The 25,448-nt window shown below is 40.1% G+C and overlaps 1 protein-coding gene and 1 long non-coding RNA gene across 5 annotated transcripts in view; one reads left to right on the forward strand and one right to left on the reverse strand.

Annotated features, from left to right (window-relative positions):
- The window catches only part of LRCH1 (leucine rich repeats and calponin homology domain containing 1), a 201,253-nt gene that overhangs the window by 124,192 nt on the left and 51,613 nt on the right, over positions 1–25,448 (forward strand). For all 4 annotated transcript variants that reach the window (XM_059144225.1, XM_059144227.1, XM_059144226.1 and 1 more), the window contains exons 4-11: positions 8,817–8,922; positions 13,127–13,263; positions 14,011–14,138; positions 15,447–15,510; positions 18,333–18,438; positions 20,285–20,412; positions 22,854–22,921; positions 24,980–25,066. In XM_059144225.1, the coding sequence (XP_059000208.1) occupies positions 8,817–8,922; positions 13,127–13,263; positions 14,011–14,138; positions 15,447–15,510; positions 18,333–18,438; positions 20,285–20,412; positions 22,854–22,921; positions 24,980–25,066 (824 nt within the window). The remainder of the gene's footprint in view (positions 1–8,816; positions 8,923–13,126; positions 13,264–14,010; positions 14,139–15,446; positions 15,511–18,332; positions 18,439–20,284; positions 20,413–22,853; positions 22,922–24,979; positions 25,067–25,448) is intronic.
- LOC131813764 (uncharacterized) lies at positions 9,205–12,170 on the reverse strand. Its single transcript, XR_009346957.1, has 2 exons — positions 11,748–12,170; positions 9,205–10,366 (listed from the first exon to the last, which is right to left on the reverse strand). It is a non-coding gene; the product is annotated as an uncharacterized LOC131813764 (long non-coding RNA).

Here is a 25,448-nt window from a genome sequence, read left to right on the forward strand (position 1 = left end):
TACATGTTTTTTCCTTTTTGGTTAGGTTTGCTGCTAGGTATTTTTTTATTTTGGGCATAATTATAAGTGAGATTAGTTTCTTAATTTCTCTTTGTGCTACTTCATTATTAGTGTATAGAAATGCAACAGATTTCTGCACATTGATTTTATATCCCAAGACTTTAATGAATTCATTGATCAGTTCTAGTAGTTTTTTGGTGGAGTCTTTAGGGTTTTCTATATAGAATATCATGTCATGTGTAAATAGTGACAGTTTTCTTCTTTGCCAAATTGGATGGCTTTATTTCTTTTGGTTGCCTAATTGCTGTCAGCAAATCTAATTTTAAATGTACCGGTAGCCACATTTTTTTAAAAAAGCAAGTAAAATTAATTTTAATAATATATTTTATTTCATGCAAAATGGCTAAAATATTATTTTAGCATGTATGCAATATTAAGTTAATGAGATCTTTTATATTTTTTTTATATTAAGTCTTTGAAGTCCAGTATATATTTTACATGGACAGCACCTCACTGGTTGGACCAGCCATATTTCTCATGCTCAGTAGTCATGTATGGCTGGGGCAGCTCTGAAGCCTGTGTTCTTGAACTGTGTGAGCAAGCATGATCTTTGTGAAAAGCATTTATTTCTGACGTTGGTGAATACTTAATCAGTTGCCATTTATTTAACCACAAAGGGTGACTGGCCTTGCTTAAGGTCACAGCCTAAAAAAAGATTAGTTTCCATCCGTTCTTATTTATCTTTCATCTCTTTTTGCTTAAAATAGTAGTGCTACTGGGGTGCCTGGGTGGCTGTCGTTAAGCATCTGCCTTCAGCTCAGGTCATGATCCAGGGCCCTGGGTTCAGGCCCGGCGTTGGGCTCCCTGCTTGGCAGGAAGCTTGTTTCTCCCTCTCCTGCTCCCCCTGCTTCTCTTCCTTCTCTTGCTGTGTCTCTCTCTGTCAAATAAATAAATAAAATCTTGAAAAAAATAGTGCTACTACAGGTAACCATGTCAAATGATTTTTAGTTATCATTTGGAAAGAAATTCCCTGGAGAGTCTCAAGTAATTCTAGACTTGCTTCTGGGGCTTTTGTTTTATAGTTACATGGTAACCAACTCAAAAAATTTGGGAGTCAGCTCCCTTCCCCCACCCAAGGATTCAGAGTACCTGAAGGCAATTAAGTGCTGATAAAATCACTCTGCTTATCAGGCTCTCAGCATTGTTTAGCTTTTTTGGAAGAAATATTTTTAAATTGCACATCAGACTTGAAGAATATACTAAATGGAGTCGTAAACCCTTTCCTCTTCCAAGTGGGAGTATTGCAGAGTCCTCATCGGTCAGAAAAACAAAAACAAAAAAAACTGTAGCTCTCTGCAAGAAAGGGGGAGTCCTCTCTAATTTTTAAGAGGAACTAAAATTGGAAAACGCCATCTTATCATCTTAAATATATCACAGTTATCTGAAAATAAAACAAAAAGCATTGCCATGCAGTGACTGTCTCATCCAGCCATCTGAGATTATGCAGAGAACAAAGTTGATCTTCCTTCCATGAAGAAGCCATTAAGAAATACCTATGGAGATGTCCCTTTTTGAATCAACGAGAGGACAGCAGAGAGTTAGTTCCATGTTGTTTCAGATGCAAGAGAATCTAAGGAATCCTGGCACTGTGGCGCTAACCCCTCTAGGGTCATTGCTGATGGGAATGATCTAGATCTTTCCAAGTCTCTTAGCCACTTTGAATTACTTCTGTCCCTCTTGTACTCTCAGAGCTGTAGCTGTAATCTATATGTTGCTTTTTAAGTCTTTGTATCTGAGTATTCTTTCTGTAAGAGAAAGAGAAAAAGCCCTGGTATTTACTGAGCACCTATTATATGCTCAGCATTCTACTAGGTAAATTACTTGGAGTATTTTATATAATCTTGACAGTGACTCAGCAATGTAGATACCGTGTCTACATTCTGTAGATAAGTTTGAGTTTCAGAATTTCCCAAAGCTGTGGGACTATGGAGTGGTGGAGCTGGGATGAAAACCAGTTCTGTATGATGAAAGCCCCAACCCTTTGAACAGCGCCACACAGCTGTGCTTGCTAGATCTTCTTCTAGATGACAAGTCTCATGTTTTCTTTGTCGAGTTCCTGGTTCACCTTGCAGTGGTTTTCCCATTAAAGTTGGGGCAGAGCACAAACAGCCAAAAGTGAACCAGAGAATGAATGTTACAAAAATAGGGGCAGTGTCTCTGTGGAAGTTTCCTCATGGAGGAACTAAAGGCAGTCGGGAAGGTCAGTAGAACATTCTGGTATTGACTAAACCTTGCTTTACTCATCAAAACCACATTAACATTTGGAGACATGGTTCCTTTACTGTCAAACCATGCCTGAAGGAAAAGGCATGTTGAATATTTGGTAAGAGATGCTGGGTGAATGGCCTATGTTATAATTTCCAGACAGCTGTGAAGACAAGCACACTGAGTTAGAGCACAGTGAAGGTGAGTTTCCTCATGGTTCTCTGTGCAAGCTGACATCCTGGGGTCCAGGGATGCTCTAGCCGTCATGTGGTTTCTTTCCATTTGTCTTTACCCAACTCAGGCAGTGAAAATTATGGCTTCCGGCTTTTACCTCCATATAAGTGAACATAGTATCCATGATCCAGAAACCTACTCTGACCACTGAGGAGCTAACGGGGTCTGACACAAGTAATAACTGATAGAAAGGTGCATTTACTGGGATGAGACATCTCATTTTTATTCTCTTTTCATGAAATGTTTATTTGTGTGGGGAGTTTGAATTCAAGGATTGATTATAGACACAGGGTGTACTGGCCTGCTTCTGAGGAAAATCCCTTCTTCATTTCCATCCATAGCATTCCAGTCTCTGAGCTAGGTGTAGGGGAGACATAAATTCCTGTGTTTGCCATAATCATTTTTCCACTTGCAGTCTCTGGAGATGCCTTCTAATGTCTCCAGTTTCTGTGTGACAGTTAGAAATCCCTGGCTTGTGTAAGATCCATTCTGTTGAAGAGCAATGGGGTGGGACAGATGTTTGTGGGTATATGAAAGGGTGTGAAATAGAGTTTTATATGGAAGGAGGCTTCCAGTAAGCATTGAGAGGTGGTAATTTATCATACCAGTGGTTTCTTGAGAAAGTCTTGAGTTTAAATGAACATATTGATTTTTCTTTAAAAAAAAAAAAAAAAAGTTCTGGCTACAAGCATTGAGGTTTCTGATTGCTAAGAAATCTAAATTGACATTATTCCTAAGGGAGTTAAGTATCTATCTTTCAAAAACTCTTCATTATTTCTGTTGTGATAAATGCATTTTCTTAGTATTGCAAGGAAATTTGGATTTTTTAAATCTTTGCCACTTCTTTTTACATAGGCACAGAGAGGTTAAGACATTTACCTTAAGTTACACAGTGAATCATACAACAGACATTCCCCCCCAAAACAACATGATCCCATGATGGGAGCTAATAGCTTGAATTTCCTGTCAGAATGTTTGCATTTCCTTCAGTTAAATAAAGAGTTACATTGATTACAAAAATATGACTTCAGCAGTTTTATAACCATACTAGGTTTTTGAAAGCCAGAGAGTCAGAGCAAGGTAGCTCATGAGAATACCATGTGCTTTTCCACAGGGTGGCCCAGTCTCACTGGATATCTTTTCTAACCAAGACCATCTTGACCCAGTATGTAGCAGTTGTGTTGGTTTTCATTAGAGGTTACTCCTTAAAAAAAACATTTTTTTTCTTCTTTTTTTTTTTAGTGTTATTTTCTGAAAGTGAACATTACCTAGTTTAATAATCCAAATTAATCTGATGTTTTAAATCCTTGTCATTTTTGCATCCTGAAGGGTAAATTGACAACTAGCACTTAATAACAAAAATATATTAGTTTCCAATGTGCATTAAAGACTTCTAGATATTTCCTTTATTGCTTGGAAGAGCTGGTATGAAATGACTCTGAAGTTTTTCCTTCGGTTACCCAAAAACATGTTGATTAAACCAGTGAGAAAAAGTATATTTAAGTCATAGTTAAAATTCTCCATTTTGTTTTTTTTATCTCAATGACTAAATTAGACTGGCCATAAAAACTGAAGTATGAGTATTTATGTTAACATTTAATAATTAGATTCATTTCTGTATAAAAAAGAATAGAATTAGTCAATATTTATGACATCCTTATGATTTCTTTTTGGCTTGCCTATACATTTGCAATATTATAATGGTAAATATATGATAATCTGATTCGCTGAAAACATTTGTAATATTATAATGGTAAATATATGATAATCTGATTCACTGAAGCTTGTAATAAGTATTTCTGAGTTATAGCTTAGGGGCTAATAGAAAATTCAGAAGGGATTCATTTGGCCCTTCTAAGAAGCCACTGAATCTGGAATTCATAGCTTGGCAAATTCTCACTAAAGTAGGAGGCGTTGGTGTTATTTATTTATTAAATTTACTTTCCTAAATGTTATCTTTTTAAAATGAACTCCACATTTTAAAAAACATACCTTAGGCTAAATGTGGACAGACATGTACTAGAGAACCAGACCATTCTAAGAATATTATTTTTTCATGTTCTGAACTGAAACATCTTACCTAGAACATTTAGAGTATTATCCTCTCTTTCCTACTCCTCATTCCCCAGCTAATTAAGACATGGATTTTTTTATTTTTGTGATGAAATTCATAGCTCTTTAAAATTTAGCAAGTTTCAGTAACTGGGGGGCAATAGAGTTTTGCATAGTTTCTACAATATTGTTTATACAATAGTGAAAAGTCTTTACCTTGCTTTCATGATAAATCTGCCTGGGCATTTCCCCCCTCATTATTTTGGCAGGACAGGAAATTACTGACAGCAGAGTACTATTAAAATAATTTGACCCTCACTATACACCCTTCTAAATGTAAATGGACAATTGGACTTTGTGTTTCTAATTGTCTACAGATGTCCTATCCTGTAGGTCAGAAGGAAAAACTCTTTATCATTATGTTTTTTGTTTTTATTTTAAGTGTGAATTGGGTAACGGCTTTCTTTACTAGTAAGTAAGCATTTAAATATAGCTGAAGGAGCTTGGTTTTCCTTAATAAAGCCATTATGTTAGAAATGCATGTTAGAGGGCGCCTGGGTGGCTCAGTGGGTTAAGCCGCTGCCTTCGGCTCAGGTCATGATCTCAGGGTCCTGGGATCGAGTCCTGCATCGGGCTCTCTGCTCAGCGGGGAGCCTGCTTCCTCCTCTCTCTCTCTCTCTCTCTCTGCCTGCCTCTCTGCCTACTTGTGATCTCTGTCAAATAAATAAATAAAAAATCTTTAAAAAAAAAAAAAAGAAATGCATGTTAGAAAAAAAAAAAAAACCTACCTTATATTTAGGGAAACAAGCATACCCTTTCTGGCTAACCAGAGGGTAACCAACAAAATGCAAGGTGAATACAGTACCCCCCCCCCCCCCAAAATAGGATAAGACTGAATGAGACTTTAGGCCGTAAATTTTTTTTTTTTTTTTTTTTTTTTTTTTTTTTAAAGATTTTATTTATTTATTTGACAGAGATCACAAGTAGGCAGAGAGGCAGGCAGAGAGAGAGAGGGAAGCAGGCTCCCTGCTGAGCAGAGAGCCCGATGCGGGACTCGATCCCAGGTCCCTGGGATCATGACCTGAGCTGAAGGCAGCGGCTTAACCCACTGAGCCACCCAGGCGCCCTTTAGGCCGTAAATTGCCTAAATATATCTGTTATCTGTTTCCCTCTACCCTCTATTTTTTTAAAGAGCGATTTTTGGGGAGCACCTGCACGGCACATTGGTTGAGTATCTGAATCTTGATTTAGGCTCAGGTTGTGGTCTCCAGGTCTTGGGATCGAGCCCCGTGTCAGGCTCCGTGCTCAACAGGGAGTCTGCTTGGGATTCTCCCGCTGCCCCTCCCCCTTCAAAGTAAATAATAAAAGAATGATGTTTTAAGGAATTCTGTCCTTTTGGGGTGCCTGGGTGGCTCAGTCATTAAGCATCTGCCTTTGGCTCAGGTCATGAGCCCAGCCAGGATCCTGGGATCCAGCCCTGCATGGGGCTCCCTGCTTGGTAGGAAGCTTGCTTCTCCCTCTTCCACTCCCCTTGCTTGTGTTCCCTCTCTCCCTGTGTCTCTCTGTCAAATAAATAAATAAAATCTTTTAAAAAAAAATTCTGTTCTTGAAACTTCTGAAAATTGTCAGTTTCGTATAAAAAAATTTGATTACCATAAACTGCAAAAAGGGTCTTTCTCATGTGCTCCTTCACAGACTTATAAAAACTTACTATAGATGTCAGTAACATAACTTTTCTAGAGAGATGGAAAATTCCCACTGTTTCTTCCCTCACGACCCCTCCCTCCCGCCAGCCATCACCAGTGTGACTGTGCCTGCCTGCGAGTTCATAGAATGATTCACTGTCATACATTGCTAGCACTTACCTGTGTACCCTTTATGTGAGGGCTCTTCTCAAAGAGAATAGAATGGCACCTCTTGCTTATCTGTGACTTGGCTGACAGAAAGATAAAGGTTTCTTTTGAAAAGATTTGGTTGTGGGTATCTGTGACTGATCAGATGCCGTCATCGTCGGGAAAAGGTAGCATTTCACTTTCTCCTTCTGGTGTATGGAAGTATATGCAGAGACACAGAATTATTTACTGACTCCATGAGAGGCTCAGTGACAGAACACATCTCTGGACTTTTTAATTCTGTAATTCCTTCCTCCGACTCTTATTTCTCTGCAGATGTACTCATGGGTTTTTGTTTTTAAACACTAGGGATGTTTTTCATGGAATTCCATGTGACTTTTCTGGGCTAGGAGGGCTGCATCCACAGCCAGCCTGGGGGTGACGCCTTTGCACACCCAACGCTGTGAGCCTGTCACACGCTGCCTTGCCTGGGTCAGACGTGGAGCTCGGAGCAGCACCGCGGCTGATCGAGCTGTGTAGTAGACTCAGTCTCTGCGGAGGGCTTCTTCCTTCCCGGTAGCCAGAGTGGTTTTAGTCCTCAGTTGGCAGCCTTGTGACCTTCCAGATTGGCAGGTCACCTGAGGATTTTCAGATGAGAAGGGATAAGAGGCCAGCAATCCCCTTTGTCCTGCACAGTCCTGCTCTTACATGGAGCCCAGGGGTTGCTGGGATTGGGTCGATGGTGAGTTCTCCTCTGAGTGAATGTGAAACTGCTTTGCTGCCTTGTGAAGGGGGTGGGTGGTAGGTTCAGAAGTGATGTGGGGGAATTTAAAGACTCAGTCTCAATGGGATCAAACCTAGCCCAAGTATATCTGTGATTCTTCCCTTTCAAGCAGGACCTGCAAAGGATCAGTGTCTTATGTTGGAGCACCCCAGGGTTCCAGCCGTGAGGCAGAGTGAGAGTGTCAACAGAAATGGACTTTAGAAATTTCGTCCAATATTTATTGATCCATTACTTCATACCTGGCATTCTGCTTGGCACCAGGAAGATGGAGTGAATAAGACCCAGTATCTTCCCTCTAGGATCTCACAGGTTCATAAGAGAAGGCAAATGTGTGAGCATATGAATACAGTGATAGATTATGCATAGGGCCACAGAGGAAATAGTGGTCATTCTGCCTGGGTGTTAGTTTGGCGGGGGTGGAGGGGTGGTAAGAGGTCTCAGAGAGGAGTGATCCTTGAATTAATCTTGGAAGATATAGGTGGGACAAGAGGACAATATTAGGAAATGGCACACCAGACAGGGAGGAGCCTGACCAGGTTTGGGACTGTGAAATACCAGGGCATTGCGCTGGTGACAGCAATTGGTAAGGCTATGGCTTGAGGATGCAAGGGAAGGCTTTCAGACGGATGGTGCTGGAGAAGTAGACCTGAACCGTGGCTGCTGGGCCCTGCCGCGGAGTTTGGTGGGTTTCACAGGAGCTGTTGCAAATGTCTGAGCTGGTAAATGACATAGTGAAATGCACACTCTGGTAGCTTTGGGAAAGATGGGTCTGGGCAGCAGACCGATGTAAGGAACCCATCAAAGAGACCATTATAGTGTCCCAGGAGAGGGAGTGTGGCTCTGGACTGGAGAGTAGCTGGGATGAGGTGGGGAAGAACAGAGCAGAGCTTCCAGAGAAGGAGGAAGAGTGGGATGGAGGGAGAGAATAAGCAGATTGTAAATGTCGTAACTTTCATTTTGCCTGTGTCGAGAGGTGGTTCCAATCAACGATCAATGGGATATTAGAGTTTCAGTATAAAAAAAGAGGACATCCACATGCCCCACAGTCTTGATTGTAAAATGTACTTAAAGGTTTTTAGGTCCATCAAGTTCCCAGCCTTCCAGTAAGAGCTCCATTTTATCTAAATAGTGCATCCAAAAGATGCATTAATAGTCACAGTTTCTCACTGTAAAATGTGTTCGGTAAGTAGGATATGTAACCTTCTATTTCAAGGCACTGTGGGATGGTGGCTTAACAGTAGGCGGGCACTCGTTCTAAGTGTTGACTGCCTTGGATGCCTGACATAACCTCTGTGAGCCTCGTTTTTCTGACTGTAAATGTTAAGCTGTGAATGCTGCCTCATGTGTCCGTCATGAGAATTATGAGGTTGAAGCCCATGAGCACAGCAGACACAAGGCCCTCAGAATAGCCCAAATACTTCACACATCCTTCCTTTCTCCTCTTTTTTTCTGCTCAGAGGATATTCAAAATGGTACACTTTCTTTTTCTGTTCTGTGCTAAGCCTTACTTCTCCAGGGATGTACTGACCAAGATAAAAAGGTACTTGAATAGTTGTCCTCATATGTAAATTCCTTAAGAAGCCTTCACATGAAATGTTTGATTTCCTGGAAAAGGGTGTTTATCATTTCTGCCTTTGCTTTTGGTGCAGGATGTCAGCTGCAACGAGATCACGGCCTTGCCCCAGCAGATAGGTCAGTTGAAATCTCTACGGGAACTGAATGTCAGAAGAAATTACCTTAAAGTTTTACCACAAGGTAAAAAGCAATAAACCAGGAGATGCTTTTTTTTTTATTGCTTTTTGTTCACTTATGTGAAGAAGGTAGTTTGTCTAGTCATGTTTGTGTATGCCTAATGATATTAATTATTAATTAATTGTATGAATATGAATATATAAATTTCACATGCAGTTAACAAAAAGTTAATATTCAACTTTTAATTTTCCTCAAGGAGTACGTCAATGCGATCATTCTCCTGTTTAAGGCTGTGTGTGCATGTTGGTTTGTTCGGGCTCACGTAACAAAGTATTACAGATTGAGTGGCTTGAACATCAGAAATTTATTTTCTCACAATTCTGGAGGCAGGAATCTAAGACCAAGGTGTCTTCTGAGGCTTCTGTCCTCGGCTTACAGATGGCTTGCTTCTCCCTCTGTCCTCACAGCATCTTCCTTCTGTGTCTTTGTCCTAACCTTCTCTTCTTATAACAATCGTATTGGGTTAGGGCCCACGCAAATTACTCCTTTTAACCTGATGACTCCTTTGAAGGCCTTATCTCCAGACACAGTCACATTCTGAGGTCCTGGGAGTTAGGACTCCAACAACGTAGGAAAACTGGGGACACACGATTCAACTCATAACCCAAGGCGGCATGAATTGTTTTGGTATGGATGTGTGATGTTCTGGAACATCGAGCTAACACTGTAGGTGATGTGCTTGGTCTTGTAGCCCCAGCTTTTAGGACTTCTGGCTTTGGACACCTGGTCACCCTGGTTGGGAGCCACCCCCTATGCTTCAGGTGAGGGTACTAGCCCTGCTGAGTGGTCCTTGGACGAATGTCACTGGTAGTTTTGGTGAGTCTCCCAAAGGCTAGAAGGAAGGATCCTCCAGAACCTCAGCAGTGAGACTGGAGCCAACCTCAGGCAGACTCTTCCCTGCATCTGTGGGCTTCTACAGTACATTGCTCCGATACTTCGTCTCTGAGTTCAGAGAGAAAGATGCATTTCTTCAGAAAGTGTGCACCCTTCAGAACCTTGACTAGCAGCTTTGTAGATGGTGGTGGATCTGAATTGCCTATTTTGGGGATTCTTGTTCAGACTTGCATCAGAATGAGTTGATGAGCCATAAAATATTGAATGCTTTCCCAAACACGTTTTCTCATTTCCAAAGATTGCATTGATTTCTTTCAGTTTCATTTAAGGCCACCAGGCATACCGGGTTTCAAATATATATTTAAAATTATACCTCAGAGCAAAAGCACGTATTTGGAAACAAGAACGAAAGCAGTTGGTTAATGTGATAGAACGGCAGCTAGTCAAGAACTGCCTGACTTTTATTATTCTCTTCCTGCATCTTGATCTTTGGCCTGAAGGCAAGCAGATGAAGCTCATGGAAAGGAAAGAACTTTATAAAATGCGGTGTGCTTTATAGATGGGAGGTTTGAGTGGCTACCTGCCATCCGTCGCTTTTCCTGCACTGACCTGCCTTTTAAAGAAGTTGAATTAGAAACTCTTTTGGCACAAGGATGTATTAATTTATTACTTGAGATAATTTGGTATGAAAACTGGTTTTTTTCATTCTGTCATTGGCTAGCCCCTTTTGTATGGAAATGGTTTTTCTTGGTTTGAGCAAGCACAAAGGGAAACACTCTTACTAACTACACATGTGTAAGCATTTAAACCTTTTGTGACATTAAAGAAAACTAGCCTCTAATTGTAGCCCTCATGCTAATCATTGAAAAATCATTACAGATCATCAAACTCTCATTTTCAAAGGAAAAATGTAGTAGAGTCATTTCACCGATGCCTATAATATTTAGAAATGTGTCAACGTTGTGTCTGCAAACCGAGGTTTTTCTTTGCTCTCAGCACTCCCTACCCTCTTACCTTAAGAGCATTCCTTTCTCTTGAAAAGATCAGTCACACCATTTCTATCCTTTTTATAATTGTGTTTTCCCAGGTTTAATATTTTAAAAATATATTCAAAACTAAAACTTCAGTTTACTAGAAAAATCTCTCTTTTTTTTAAACATAACTTCCTGAATATCAAGTTTCTTTTTTGCTTCACTCTAGAGAACTCTATTAACAAAAGAGTATTGATAGTGCTTTCAGGCAGTGAATTTGAAGACTTTCCATATTTACTTGTTTTTCCTCTGTGAGTACCCCTCCCCATATGCTTTCAATCTGAGAAGGGAGAACAAGTCTGTGGCCTAATTACCCATATCAATTTTGTGGTGGTTTTACTATAAATACTGCAATGAGGAGACCATATTTTGTTTTTTCTAGGACCAGAATGGACAGAGTTAAGATTAAAGGAGCCAGTCATTGACCTTCTTTGCAACAGAAGATCCCTTGGATTTTCTTTTTCTTCTCCCTTTTCCTGCCCTGTTTCTTTTCACCATTCCTGGGCTGGAGTTATCATCACCATCCCCCACCCCCAACCCCACCCCATTTTCTTGTTGTGAAACTGCCAGGCTCTCGTTTTCCCAAACTAAGATGGTAATTGTGTCCCAAACTGCAATTAACAAGAATAGTCATTATAAAAACCATTCTTACTTTATTTACCTTATTTAAGTTGCCTCTCCTCCCCTTCCTGGTACGACTGCCAGGAACTAACCCTCAGTCTTGCATAAAGGTCTTCATTTTTAGCAGCAAAGACTTGCTAAAGATCTGGAGTCCAGTTAAATTTTGGTATGGACGGCCATACCACGAATTCGCCAACCTAAGTTTGGTGAATAAAATTAACAGTCTCGGAGATGGATTAATATCACTAAGGGTTAGCGCAAGGAGATCTCCCTCTCCTATATAAATCCCTCTAAGCCTTAGTCCTGTTTTAGAAACAAACTACGAAGTGAGAGGGATCTTACTTTCCCTTTTCCTTCGATTTTCTTGATTCCATGCTGTCGTCCGGGTTCCCTTCCTCCCTCTCTCCTTCACCTGCCGCCGCTCGCAGAGCCTTCATCAGGGCAGCGTCCGAGAGGAGCAGGGAGCTGGACATGTCATCTGCCCTGCTCTTGGGGGCGGAGGGTGGGGACTGGGTTTGGGCAGTGAACTACTCAGGTCAGTTGACACAGAGCTGAGCTTGGGACCTGCCAAATTGGATGCTCTTTGGCCTCTCTTCCAGCACTTGAGTCCGCTTGACTCCATTTTTTAAATACGAATTAACTCACTAAGGCATGAAACAAGGAAAGTCCCTTACACACCCAGAGGCCCAGAGCCAGGTGAACAGGAGAAGAGATACCGGTTGCTAAGAGCATCTTTGTTTGTGGAACCTGAAGTAGCACAGCGAGTCCAGTGACAACCCTCAGGCATACGAGGGGGAGGGGAGGAACTGTGGGAATTCTCCCTGTGGGTCCCTTTATATCATGCCTGCCTGTCCTCCGCTTTGGAGCTCCTTGTGTCTTCGAAAGCGCTGTATTTCACCCTTTCCCACATCCTGTAATAAACGCTGTGGACCCTTCTGACATGAACCCACCCAAGTGTTTGACGCACAGATCTTAGCGCTTTGCCCTGTGTCACCCTACATGTCTGGTGTTGCTCAGCCCCTTTGCTCCATGGAACATATTTGACTTTGTTCCTTGCAGCTGCCAATGTCGGTTGGAATGCTTGAAATTACTGAGTGTTTACTATGCCCTTGGGTGGGGACTTTAAGCTAAATATAATGTTCTGTCTTGTTTGTGGAGTTGCAGAAGACGGTGAAAAAGCAGTAGAATTGAGCCTCATCAAATCAGGATTACAGGGTCCACAGCAACATTCCGAATTAGATAGCATTTAGTTCTTAACGTGAAATTTTAAAAACCATGAACATATTTCTTGTAACCAGATACGTTGACTAGATAAGAATATTTTATGATTAGCTCATTGTTCATCAGCTCACAATTGAAGTTAAAACATAAACATGTCCTATGTGGTATGGCTTATGTGATTGTTTTGCTGGAAGAAAGGCCTTTCTAAACAATAGATATTGTAAATGTCAAGAGTGTTTCTAGCTCTTGTCAGAACTCACAACAATTTAAAATTATTGCCCTCCCGATGAAAGATTTCCCCCTCCCCTTTAGTAAAATATTTTATACGCATACCACATATTCCTGGCACATAACTTGCTTTGATCATGCTAATTGATGTTTTTCCTGGTAAGCAGAGAATGAGTTTTTGAATGTTTAGCCACATAATCTTGTTGCTTTCTGAATTTGTTCTTTTTCTTTTTCTTTTTTTTTTTCTCTTTTTTCTTTTCCCTGTTCTTTAGAACTAGTAGATCTTCCCTTGGTAAAGTTTGACTTTTCCTGCAATAAAGTGCTCGTGATTCCCATTTGTTTTAGAGAGATGAAACAGCTGCAAGTGTTACTGCTTGAGAACAACCCTTTGCAGTCTCCTCCAGCGCAGGTGAGGGATGACGGCAGAGCTGCCCCCCCCCAGAGGGGCGTACTCTCAGTAGCGTGTGGGCAACTCCCAGCAGAGCTGGGCCTTGGATGTTCTGCTGAATTAATATTGGTTTGGACATGATCACAACCTCTGAAAGATGAAACCGTGGGTGAATCCGACCACAGGGAGGTGTCTTCTGCTACATTGAGTCTGTTTACCGGCCTTTGACTCCCTGTTCTGATCACTGCAATCGTAGAATTAAAAGTTTGAGTGGCTTAGCATTTGGACACGCATTGGAAACTCCTTCATGGGGTGTATGGCTTATCAGTGGAGTAATATATTCCTCACTTTCACGTGAGCTGAGAAACGGGGTTTAAACATTTCACACACTATCGGTTATTTAGAGAGAAGTTCCAAGTTCAGCTGTTAAACTGTGTGCGAACAAATCGTATGCTTCCAGAATTGGAATGTTACTCTGTCAGGGATTCGGCTTCTCTACTTTTTTACACTGTTTAGACTTTGACACATTTCTGTTAGGATGGCTTTCTATTCCAAGTAGAATCTAGAAGACATAATTGCCTAAATACTTATATATTTTGGAGATTAAAATGTAAATTTTGGAGATTTAAATTCTCAAATTTGGTGTGTATTGTTGAAGTGTTACTTAAAATGAAAACACAGAAATGAAAATATACAGAGTCACAGGCCTAGTGTTTACATTTTGTTTGGCCATTGGAAAACAAATATGTATTATTAATTTCTCCGTAGATTTGCACAAAGGGCAAAGTGCACATATTCAAGTATCTGAGTATACAAGCATGTCAGATTAAGACAACCGATTCCCTTTATCTCCACACGATGGAGAGGCCACATTTACACCAGCACGTGGAAGACAGGTGAGTGTGACTGCAGTCACTCAAAGCCCCCGTTTAGAATTTGCTTCGGCCAAGGCATGCCAGGTTGGTAACTCCAAAAATTCCTTTGCCTCCCTTAACCAATGCAGATTTGTAACTCAAGTGTTTTAACAGTTTGGAATAAGAGAGAGGAAATTGTTACTGTTGATAACCTTTTGACATCTTGCTAATCTTGTTTTCCCTATTCTAATCAATAATCGTCTTTCCTGAATACTGTGTGTGCATGTATGTCATATGCACTCATATATCTCCTTATAAATGTAATCTATAATATAAATACAGGTATTTTTGACTTACCAGGTAAAACTACCGTATCAAGCTCAGGCATGTCTTTTTAATTATTAATTTTTCATCTGCCTCCAGAACATTGTTAAGAAAAACTGCAGGTTTTGTTTTGTAGTTGTCTTTTAGAAATGCAGTGTGCATAGTTTTTGCCATTTCCTTTTTGGAACGGAAGGGTTAGAATCCTTTCACATGCCCTTGGCCTTTTGTGGTATAATTTGGGCCTTGAATTTTCAAAGATTAAAATTCCCACACTGGACACATGTATAGAAACACATTGTTTTGAGAGGTCTTTATTGCAGAGACCTTTGCTTAACTCTCTACTGAAAAACATGGTGACTTGGGGCACCTGGGTGACTCAGTGGGTTAAAGCCTCTGCCTTCAGCTCAGGTTATGATCCCAAAGTCCTGGGATCAGTCCGAATTCAGGCTCTCTGCTCAGCAGGGAGCCTGCTTCCTCTTCTCTTTGCCTGCTTCTCTGCCTACTTGTGATCTTTGTCTGTCAAATAAATAAATAAAATCTTTAAAAAACAAAAACATGGTGACTTAGAATCTCAGCCTACTCTAATGGTACCTTTATATAATACTTAAAATATGTATTCATTATTTTAGTTTTATAGACATCAACTTTGTTTTAGTCACTGGATAAAAGCTTACAGAATTATTGAGAGTAACCACATAAGAGGCAAACACCTCTTATAAAAGATAAAAGCAATTAGGCAGTTTTTGCTTTTATAGACAGTATAATTCATAAGATAAGAAAATTTTTAACTGTTTCAAGAACAGACTACTTGGTTAGAGTAACCCTAAACACAAAGAATTTATCTTGTCCTCTGTTTAGAAAGACTATTTGATTATTAATATATGGGGCTGATTTGTTGTCTTATGGTAATAATAAAATTTGTATAGCAAAAGCCATTATTTGAATATAAATTAATGTATCTTGTTGTGAACTTTGTGATTTCAATTTTTTTCTAAATGGATTCCATACTGATGACACCTATCCCAGCAAGAAGGATTCAGATTCGGGTGTTGGAAGTGATAATGGAGATAAGCGTTTATCTGCCACAGAGGTAAAGTTTGTGATTAGCTTTTTTTCCTTTCTGAGGTAGATCTATCCGCCTGTTCCTAAACCCCTCTGCGGTAAAGGGCATTAATGCATCTGTGTGAGAATGTGTGATTATGTTCATGAAGGCAATTTGAAATCCCTCCAAGCGTTATATAAATAGGAGCTGTTTTTAGCTTTTGCTGCGTATTTAATATTTTGTAAATGTCCCTATCCCCTCCCCGTCCCACCACACTCCTTACATTACCTAGCATGTTCTTGAATATTTCACACATATTATGAAATGATGAAGAGTGGTACTCAAGTACCCATTTGTTTTTAAGTGACAGAATAATTTAAGAAAAAAGTTATTTGCATGCGTAAATGTTAAGGAGTCAAATGTGCATTGGATTTTAGCAGTTTACCCACAGGAAATGCCATTTTGAGTAGCCATAATTTTTACAGCAATATTTGTTTTCCTGAAACTTTTTGATTGTGCTCTTTTCAGACAACTGGATAAAAGTTGGGTTACTTGTAAGCTCAGAGGCCTCCCACACTAGAGCTTCCTGAAGTGGTTATAAATAGCTCATTTATCTCGCTTATAATTGGATTCCCCCCAACCTTTCACTAATATACCATCAAATGGAGTTTCTTGAGCAGGGTAGCTAGAAGGAATGCCTGGGGCAGGGGATGGATGTATTATGGCTTCCCTTCTGAGGAAATTTCTTGACTTTTGTGGTTATTAAGTTTTGAAACATTATACTACTTTGAAGATGTAATTAATAAGTCAGTTACCCCATTTAAGGAGTTCACATTTGTACTGTGTGTGACTCCCAAGAAAAATGCCTTTTCTCTCTTCTCGTCAGGTCTTCGAGGGTTAATATTTGCATTTATGTCCTAGGAAATGCTTTATAAAGCAGTGTATTAAAGTTAGGATACCCTAAAGATTTTAAGGTAAATTTAAGAAAAAACTTCTAACACAGAACATTTCAAAAGGAGCTTATAGGCAGAAAAAGAAGGCCAATTTCAATAAAAGAAAATAGCTCTCATGAAGCCACATGAATAGATTACTGGGACTCCCTGGGGGAGAAATTACTCAACACATTGCTTTATAAGTTGTATTTAATTCAGCCCCCTTAGTTTTATTAAAACTCATAAGTCCCCTGAAATGTCCCATTGTTTCAGAAATTACTCACCCTAAGCTTATTTTCTATGAAATTAAAACAGACTCTGCTTTATCCTGTATCTGTTTTTTAAGGATAATTAAGTTCGTTAATAAAATATCACACAAAGAACTTCATTATCCTTTTGTTCTCACTTAATACAAGTAGGATGCTAATATCATTCTAGAAGGAGGCCAAGGGTTTATTCCCTCCCTTTTAACTAGATGCATTATCTTTGGAATTTTGCTACGCTTTTCAGATGGGAGGAGAGTGGCAAGAAGGACCATAAAAAGGGCTCTAGTCAACAGAGTCAGTGCCAGCATCTTCCCTTTGGCCTTTTTTTGGTCTCACGGTGTAGCCTCCTTACCTGAGAACCCCTCCAAGCAATTTGTTTTTCAGAAAGAAAAGGGCCCTGAATTATCCAATATAGCTTTCTGTTTTCACTTTGGCAAATCCGTTAGCATCTATGGTCAGTTTCTCTGGCTCCCCACTTCTGTTTCACTGAGGCGTTCAGAAAGCACGTCTCATTCCCTTTCTTTGGCTGTTGCCCTTGTCTGATTGATTTAGTGTTTGTCTCCAAGAAGTTTAAAACATATTTTTGTCAAGATAAACATGAACAAAAAAATTGGCGGCTGAATATCTGTTGAGTGGATGAAATGCACACTTGTTTTGTGTCAGTTTCCAAACAGTTTGTGCACGTGTCCAAAAGTAAACGAACACCGGACTCTGAAAGCCACGGCTTCAAGAATTAGGAGCAGCCCACGATTCCCTGAAATGCGTTCTGTGGAGGTTCAGGATCCCTGGGATTTGGAAAGCTCACTAAATAACAACATGAAAACGGAGACGTAGGAGAATAAAGGAAGCTCCAGATTTCATTCGTGACAGAATTGTAGATTATCTGAATAAACTTCATCAGCTAGTGTGGGAAACAAGCACCCCTGAGACAACTCACTTTGATTACCAAATCAAAGCTTTATTCTGAAAATTGCGCAGAACACATGTCCTTTTAAGCCTTATGGTCATTCAGCACTTTTATATATCTGATGCAGCCCAAAGGCCTGTGTATCCCTCAGTCTCCCACAGGGAAATCAACTGGAGTTTACTGTTGCCCTGTGAATAAATTGTTGCCTGCTATTTGTGACTAGCACCATGAAACCTTAATGCAGTTTTGGGAAATTGGTGGTGGTGTGCAGTTGCAGAGTACCAGTCCTCGGGCTAGTGTGATAGTATATTAAGTTACTCCTTCTTTCCATCAGGGATAACATAGTCCTTCTTAGTGCTCTGATAGTTGCTCTTAGGTTGGCAATGCCATCAGGTACCTGACAAATTTTTGGCTCAAAACATATGTACAGAGAAACACTTGAGTGTTAGCTCAATGAATTTTGTGAAAGTGAACACACCTACATTGCCAGCCACCAGTGCAAGAAACAGAGCTTTACCAGCACCCCAGAAAGCCCACACATGCATCCACCATGCAAGCCAAGAGTGGCTAGAGTCCTCAAATAGCACGGATTAGTTTTTGCTAGGATTTGAACTTATGTAAGTGGAATGGTTCTTTGTATCTCGTTTTTTTACTCAATATTATGTTTTTGAGAATCAGCAGTATTCTTTTAATCACATAGCATTCTCTTAATCTACATTGATAATGCTTGTCCCTTGAATGAAGCCGTGCATTGTTTCCCTTTAGCCTTCTGATGAAGACACTGTTAGCCTCAATGTGCCAATGTCAAATATCATGGAAGAAGAACAGATCATCAAGGAGGACTCATGCCATCGCCTTAGCCCCGTTAAAGGTGTGAGAATGAAAGACGGGGAGAAAAGTGTTTGTTTTAAGTTTCAAATACTCTGTTTATAATCTACACAAATAGGGCCATGGTATTAGCTTAAGTTTATTGAGCGTTTCCTGCGCACCAGGCTCTGTGCTAATCTGTGAAGGTGACCTCATTTAAAGTTCAGAACTCTGAGATGGATATTCTAATTGTCTCCATTTTATAGGTGAGGGAACCAAGGCTCAGAGACTTTAACTTGGCAGTGATCACACAGCTAGTAAGTAAGTAGTAGAGTGGTTCTCATTGTGAAGATTTTAAAACAGTCTTTAAATCCATTCTTGGAAAGCATATATTGACATATAGATATATTAGGAAACACCAGTGATTGTTCCACTTTGATACACTAGATTGGCTTAACACAGTACAAATCAAGTGTACATGGGAGTTCATGATTGAAAGGCAGTTCCCCTCCAAGCAATGATCTATGCAAATGATTCAAAGGCCCAGACTTCTTTCAAGTTGTGACTCCAGCATCTGAAACACAAGATTTCCAAAGTTTCCAAGTCCTGTTTTAAGGCAGAAGCTGGCCAAGCACGGAACCTTGTTCACAGGGGGTTTTTAGTGGACTGAGCCTAGAAGTGCCCATCACTTACAAGGAGGCCTGGATACATGGCCACATCTCTTACACATGAAGATGGGAAATGTAGTTGAGATGTGTGCCCAGGAATACACTTGACTTTGGACAAGACAAATGACCTTAGTTCTCTTACCTATAAATGAGGTGATTAGATTAATTAATACATAAGATCTTCAGTAGCTGTCAAATTCTGTGGTTCTCTAATAATCACCACGTGATCACTAAGTACTTTATGACCAAGAGAATTTTCATTCTCTTGAAAATCCTAGCAGTGTATTTCATATCTTGGTGAGGAGCCCTCATTTGATTATATTAGGGCAGTATTTCTTTCTTTTTTTTTTTACTGCTCCTGTTTATTCAATGACTTTAATAGAAAATAATAAAATTTAGTGTTTAATGATTTGTGGCAGAGATGACTTCATGATATATGAACAGTATAGAACTAGATTAATATGCAGATTTTCTCCCTAAATCTTTGAAAATGCTCTCATTAGTGATGGGAGAGCCGTGTGAACCAAATCAATGTCTAGTGTTTGCTTTCACTTTCTACCTTCAGGTTTTTAAGTTTAGCACTTACATGTATCTGAGGTTTTGGTTGGAACCTTACATTATCCCCCCCCAAAATTACTGTATACTCTATGCAAAAACATAATTGCCATATTATTAACTTGGATAAGCTATGTAACATGACATGGTCTACAAGGTAGTGCAGGCAAATTTTTAAAACAAAAGAAATATGTAATTTGTCACCAGTGAGTTTTTTCTTCCCTGCTCTAGAACTCTAGAAGTGGGTATTCTGGGTAGGAGTCCTTAAAGGGTGCCCTACTCACTTCTTTTCAGTTTGCAAATCATGAAGAAGAGATCTGCTTGGTGTTCCTTTTGCCTCTTTCAAACTTCCTTTTTTTTTGCCTCTTTCAAACTTGCTTTCCTCTGTTTCTTAAGAAAGTTATAAGAGATTTCATTTCTTTAAGGGATGAAGCCATAGAGAAGTTTAGACTTTCCAGTTTGCCATGGGGGTGGGGGGAGCTTTCTATTTTTTTTTTCTCTTTTTCTTCCTTCATTCATCTTTTCATCCCACTCTTCAGGGAAGAGACAAGTTGGGTCGTTCATAAAACCTCCAGAAGAAGCAAGAGCAGGGTCTGAAAGTAGTCTGATGGTATATGAGGGTTATCTGTGCTTTGCTCATCTCTTCATGAAACCATCTTTTTGTCTTTCTCTACGTTTTCCTAATAGGGGACTTTCATCAGGAATTTCAACCAGAGCCTTCCCTTTTGGGTGACAATGACAACTCAGGAGAAGAAAGAGACCAATTTACTGATGGAAAAGATGTTCTCCATTCAGAATTTATAACCTATATTAAGGCAAGTTGAAAATCTGCTAATTTTTAAAAAATTTTCTTCTGTTTGGTGCCTTTGCATTTAAGTTCAAGGTTACTAGTCAATCACCTTAAATATCAGCTTACTGCCAGTTTCCTCAGGTTTCTAAAATATCTTCTCAAAGCATGGGATGTCTATTTCCTGATGTTAGGAGCTGGTCCCTGTGATACGTCTCGTGTGTCTGTAAATGTGTCTTACTTCCTTTATATTCAGTGATCAGTTAGCTTTCCACCTCTCAGTGCATGACAAGTTAGCAGACGTGTCAGCATTACCATCACTAAAAGTTAAAATAGACAATTTTACGTTCTTTTCCATGTATTCTAGGTGAATGCTTTTCTTGGGAGTATGTCTGTAGTATAGAGAAAAAACGGAGAGACTGAAAATCTAGAAACAGAGGTCTTCTCTTTCTGGGAAGGTCACTCTGAGGATACTTACACCTGAGCTCTCATCCTTGCACTGAGGTGTTGAAAGTCTGGATGAAATCACTGCATTCTCCGGTGACCTTTCATCCCAGTTGCGACACAGAGAATAGAAGAACCCTAGCCCTGTACTGACACTGGTAGTGAAGGTTCCACTTTGAGATATGATTGGTGTGTTTCTGCCAGTCCTTCTGGCTCAGATTGGGGCCCCCAGGAATCACAAGGGTAATTGAATAAAATTCATTTTCACTGAGACTCATGAGAGATGATGGTCTCGGGCTTACTGTGGTAAAGCAGGGGTGAGGTCTCTCAGTGCTTGTCCTTGTTTCCTGAGATTGGTGCTGGGATGGCTGCTGGGCTGGGTCAGTATGAGGGCAGAGCATTGCTTTGTTTTGCCTCATCTGGGAACATATGCCCATTGCGGACCCAAGGTTTTCACTGCTCTACAGAATCCCCGATTTATTGATTCATTCACAAATAAATTTTAGTGAGTAGGTAAATTTATAAAAATGGAACCCACAAATAATGAGAATGAACTGTATAACCCTGTAACTTAGCAAAAGAAATCCATTAGTCCTATTTTGCATATTGAAAAAAATTGGTATTTTATATTATTGGCTATTTTATCATGACATTGAGAATTGGAAGGAAATACGCATGGATCCCATAGTTGAAACCCAACAAAGAGAGATTAGAACATGTTCTTTTGCTCATTTCTGGTAGTATATTTTCACCCACGAATCTTACTGTTATTTGGATAGTGACACAGGAATTTCTGTGTTTACTGTACTATGCACTATATCTATAATTAATAAAGAAAAGCCTGAGTGTTTTTTAAGCCAGAGGCTAGCATCCAGTGCTAGCTACTTCCTCAGAAGAAGACTCTTCTCAATGATATATCTAGAGAATGGGCTGGGTTTCAGTTAGTTAACAGTGTGTCAGTCCTTGTGTCTGTCTGTTGTTTCTTCCTTGCCCAAGGAACGTACCACCATTCAGGGGTGGCTCCTTGCTGGCTGTAGTCTGAGTTACAGCAGCAGAACTCTGTGTCAAAGTTGACAGTGGACAGGAGCACATGGAAGTCTTGGCAGAGAGACACATTGTGCTAACTAATCCTGTCACATTTATTTGGAATAATAATGGTGTGTTGGTGGGGGGAGAGACATTTCAGTGAAATCTGAGTGCGGTATGCATGAAACTATTAGATACAATTTGAGGCATTTTCTGTTCAGTATTTTGCACTTTCTTTTTCCCCAAGATTACACACATATGCACACGTACACACACTCCCCTCCTCTCAAAAAAAGTAGAAGGTGCTTCCTCATGTGACCAACGGGCCCAACTAACAGAGACATCTGAATGTCTGGAGGTGCTAAGAGTGCAATAGGAAATAGAATTAAGCTTTACATTTCTGACTCTAAGTTAACAGGTGCTGTGGTCCTGGGTCAGGTTTTTTTTTTTTTTTTTTTTTTTTTTTAATTGTGGTAAAATACATGTAACATGAAACTTACCATTTGCCATACTGAAGTGTGCAGTTCTGTGGTGAGTACATTCACATTGTTGTGCAACAATCACCACCGTCCATCTCCAGAACTCTTTTCATCTTGTCAAACAAAAACACTGTACCTGTTCAACTTTAATTTCCCTCCTCCCCTCACCCCTGGTAGCCACCATTCTGCTTTCTGTCTCTATGAGGGACCCGTGTAGGCAGCTCATAGAACTGGAGTATTACAGTCTTTGGCTTCTGGTGACTGACTGACTTCACTAAGCGGGATGTCCTGCGGGTTCACCATCATTATGGCATGTGTCAGAACTTCCTTCCTTTTGAAGGCTGGGTGACATTCTATTGTATGTATAGACCACATTTTGCTTATCCTTTCGTCTATAGGTGGACACTTGAGAATAATGCTGTTGAGAATAATGCTCCTGTGGACATGGACTAAGGCAGGGTTTGACTGTTGACTCTTGACAGCCAGTGGCTCTGAGAAGATCTGTATGTTCTGTCCACAGGATAGGGCTGAGGACTGTGAAGAACTGCTACGGATAGAAGAGGACACGCACTGGCAGTCTGAGGGAATGTGAGTCCCCAGGGCCTGGTTATGAGCCACTGTCCTGTAAAGTTCATGGTTCAAGCTGAAGGCAGCCCTGTAAAATGATAGAATTTTGGTCTCCTTTTCTTTGGGCAAGCTGATAATCTCACCTAATGTTATATCGATAAGTTGCAAGTTTTTCTCTGTCGGATGCTTATTGTCATAGTGGAAGGCTAAACCTCTTCCTTGGCAGGGAGTTTTATCTGACTAGAGGCTGTGGATTGAATTTGATTCAGGAAATTAGATAAATTTCCTATGTTAGAGATTCTAGCTTACTTCCATTTATTTGCCTGAGGAAACCAACCACTGGACTCCGAGCACTATATAGTCCCCGTCACCCTCTCCCTTGAACTGTCTTCAGATTCAAGGTCTGAGAAAACCATATACCTCTCATGTCTTGGTCCCATGTCTAACAGTTGTAATAGCTAGCATTTATTAAATACTGTGTGCTAGGCACTGTCCTAAATACTTCACAGGTAGTAACTCATGTCGTCTTTACAACAATCCTATAAGTTCTATCATTATCCCCCATTTCGCATGGGACAAAACTGAGACACAGAGAGATGCCCAAGGTCACAGAGGGTGGGATTGAACCCAAGAAATCTCACGTCAGGTGGATATCCCTCCAACTCTATTGCATCTGAAGATTTTACTTTGACAACTTTACAGGGGAGGGCATGAGTCATCTATCAGACAATAAATGATTTCCAGGGGAATTGAGCTTGAACCATGTGGAATAAGTAGATTTTTGGTTCTCAGGATTTTGTTTTCCATGATCTGGCATGTGCGCCTGGATCCTCCTTTATACCTTGGGAGACATTTCCCCATAGTGAGGATTTACTATACTGTTGAAAAGTTTCTCCACTCAGAAACACATTGGCTCATGTTCTGGAGTGGAAAGCAGTAACCATCATCAAATTTCTCTTAACTTTTAAAAACACTGCTACGTTCCTTTCAAATCACTGTCCAGTATTATCAACTATTCTTTGAATATATTGCTATAATGTCAAGGAGGACTAGTTTGATTACAGAATCATAGGATTATGGGGAAAGAGATTATATAGGGAGGATTTTTTTTTTTAAACTATAGCTGACCCTTGAAAAATGCAGGGGTTGGGTGCAATCAAAAGTCTGCATCTAATTTTCAATCCTCCCTGAAACTAAACTACTAATAATCTGTGACCAGAAGACTTACCAATAACATAAACAGTTAACATATTCTTATATGTATTATATACTGTATTCTTAGAATAATAACTAATTTTTCCCTTTCTCAGTACTTTTAGGCTATGCAGTTCATCTGTGAATTTTTTCAAATTGTTACAAATCTTTAAAAAATTTTCCAATATTTATTGAAAAAACAAAACAAAACATGTATAAGTGGACCCATGCAATTCACACCTGTGTCTTTCAAGGGCCAGCGGTGCATAAAGCCTTGGAAACCCCATTCAAAATCTTATATCTGTTGTTCTCAACGCTGTCTATAGAGCTTAATAAAAAGCCCAAGCCCCAGTATCCATCTTGGCATTTTTTTTTTAAGTGCCACAGATGATTTTGCTGCATAAAAAACCCACACTGAGAACAACTATCCCCCAGTAAAGTCCTGTATTGTGTGAAAGCAACAAAATCGGGCACACTGGTTGCTCCGGAGGTAGAAGACCCAGAAGTGGTGCACACTTGCTGCAGCTGGGTACCCTGTGCATCCCCCCCCAACTCCCGGGGCTCAGGAAAGCTCAGTGTGAGAACCACTCGATTGGACCACTGCCTTGGTTTTATAAAGGAGCAGAGGCAGGCCCATGACGTTGAGACTTTGTGTGACCTGCTGGATTGTAGCAAAGCTGGGCTTCCCCCACCCAGAAGCTCCACCTCTGCTACCTTCTAGCAGCCCACTCCACAGAGGACTGACACGTGTTCATTATCGTGTTGAGCTGGTCAAAATCATTTTTTATATGTGAGTTGGCTTTTTATACATTTGTTCTTAAGAATCTGGACAATAGCCACATTCCAGTAATCCTTTTTGTTCTTACCTCTCGGTTCATGCTGCAGAGTAAATTCGTCCAAAGACCAGGACATGAATATAGCAATGATTGAACAACTGAGAGAAGCAGTAGATTTGCTGCAAGATCCCAACAGGTATGGGCGTCTTTCCTGGGGCCAGGCTTCATGTGTAAATAATGTGTCCTAATTTATTGAGTACGTTATCTCACACCATTTGAGCTTAGTCTAAGCACCAAAAAAAGAGGAGTTCTCACAAGATCCGCAAATAGAAGAGTCACAGTTCTGGAGTGATTGCGATCATTTCCTCCTTTTGCTACTCCTTAATGAAATTTAGGCACCTTCGTGAAATTCTTATGGAAGCTTTTGGTATAATTCTTAGAAAACAGAAATACGATAAAAGTGCATATTTGATACGGCTTAAAATTTGACTCCCAACTTAGAGAAATATCAGGGAGATTTTCCAAAAAAGAAAGAATTGGTTTATCGGGTACTGTTATGTTGGTTTCTGAGATGCTAA

Source organism: Mustela lutreola, chromosome 13 (assembly GCF_030435805.1).
Source record: "Mustela lutreola isolate mMusLut2 chromosome 13, mMusLut2.pri, whole genome shotgun sequence".
In the NCBI taxonomy this organism is placed as follows: Eukaryota; Metazoa; Chordata; class Mammalia; order Carnivora; family Mustelidae; genus Mustela; species Mustela lutreola.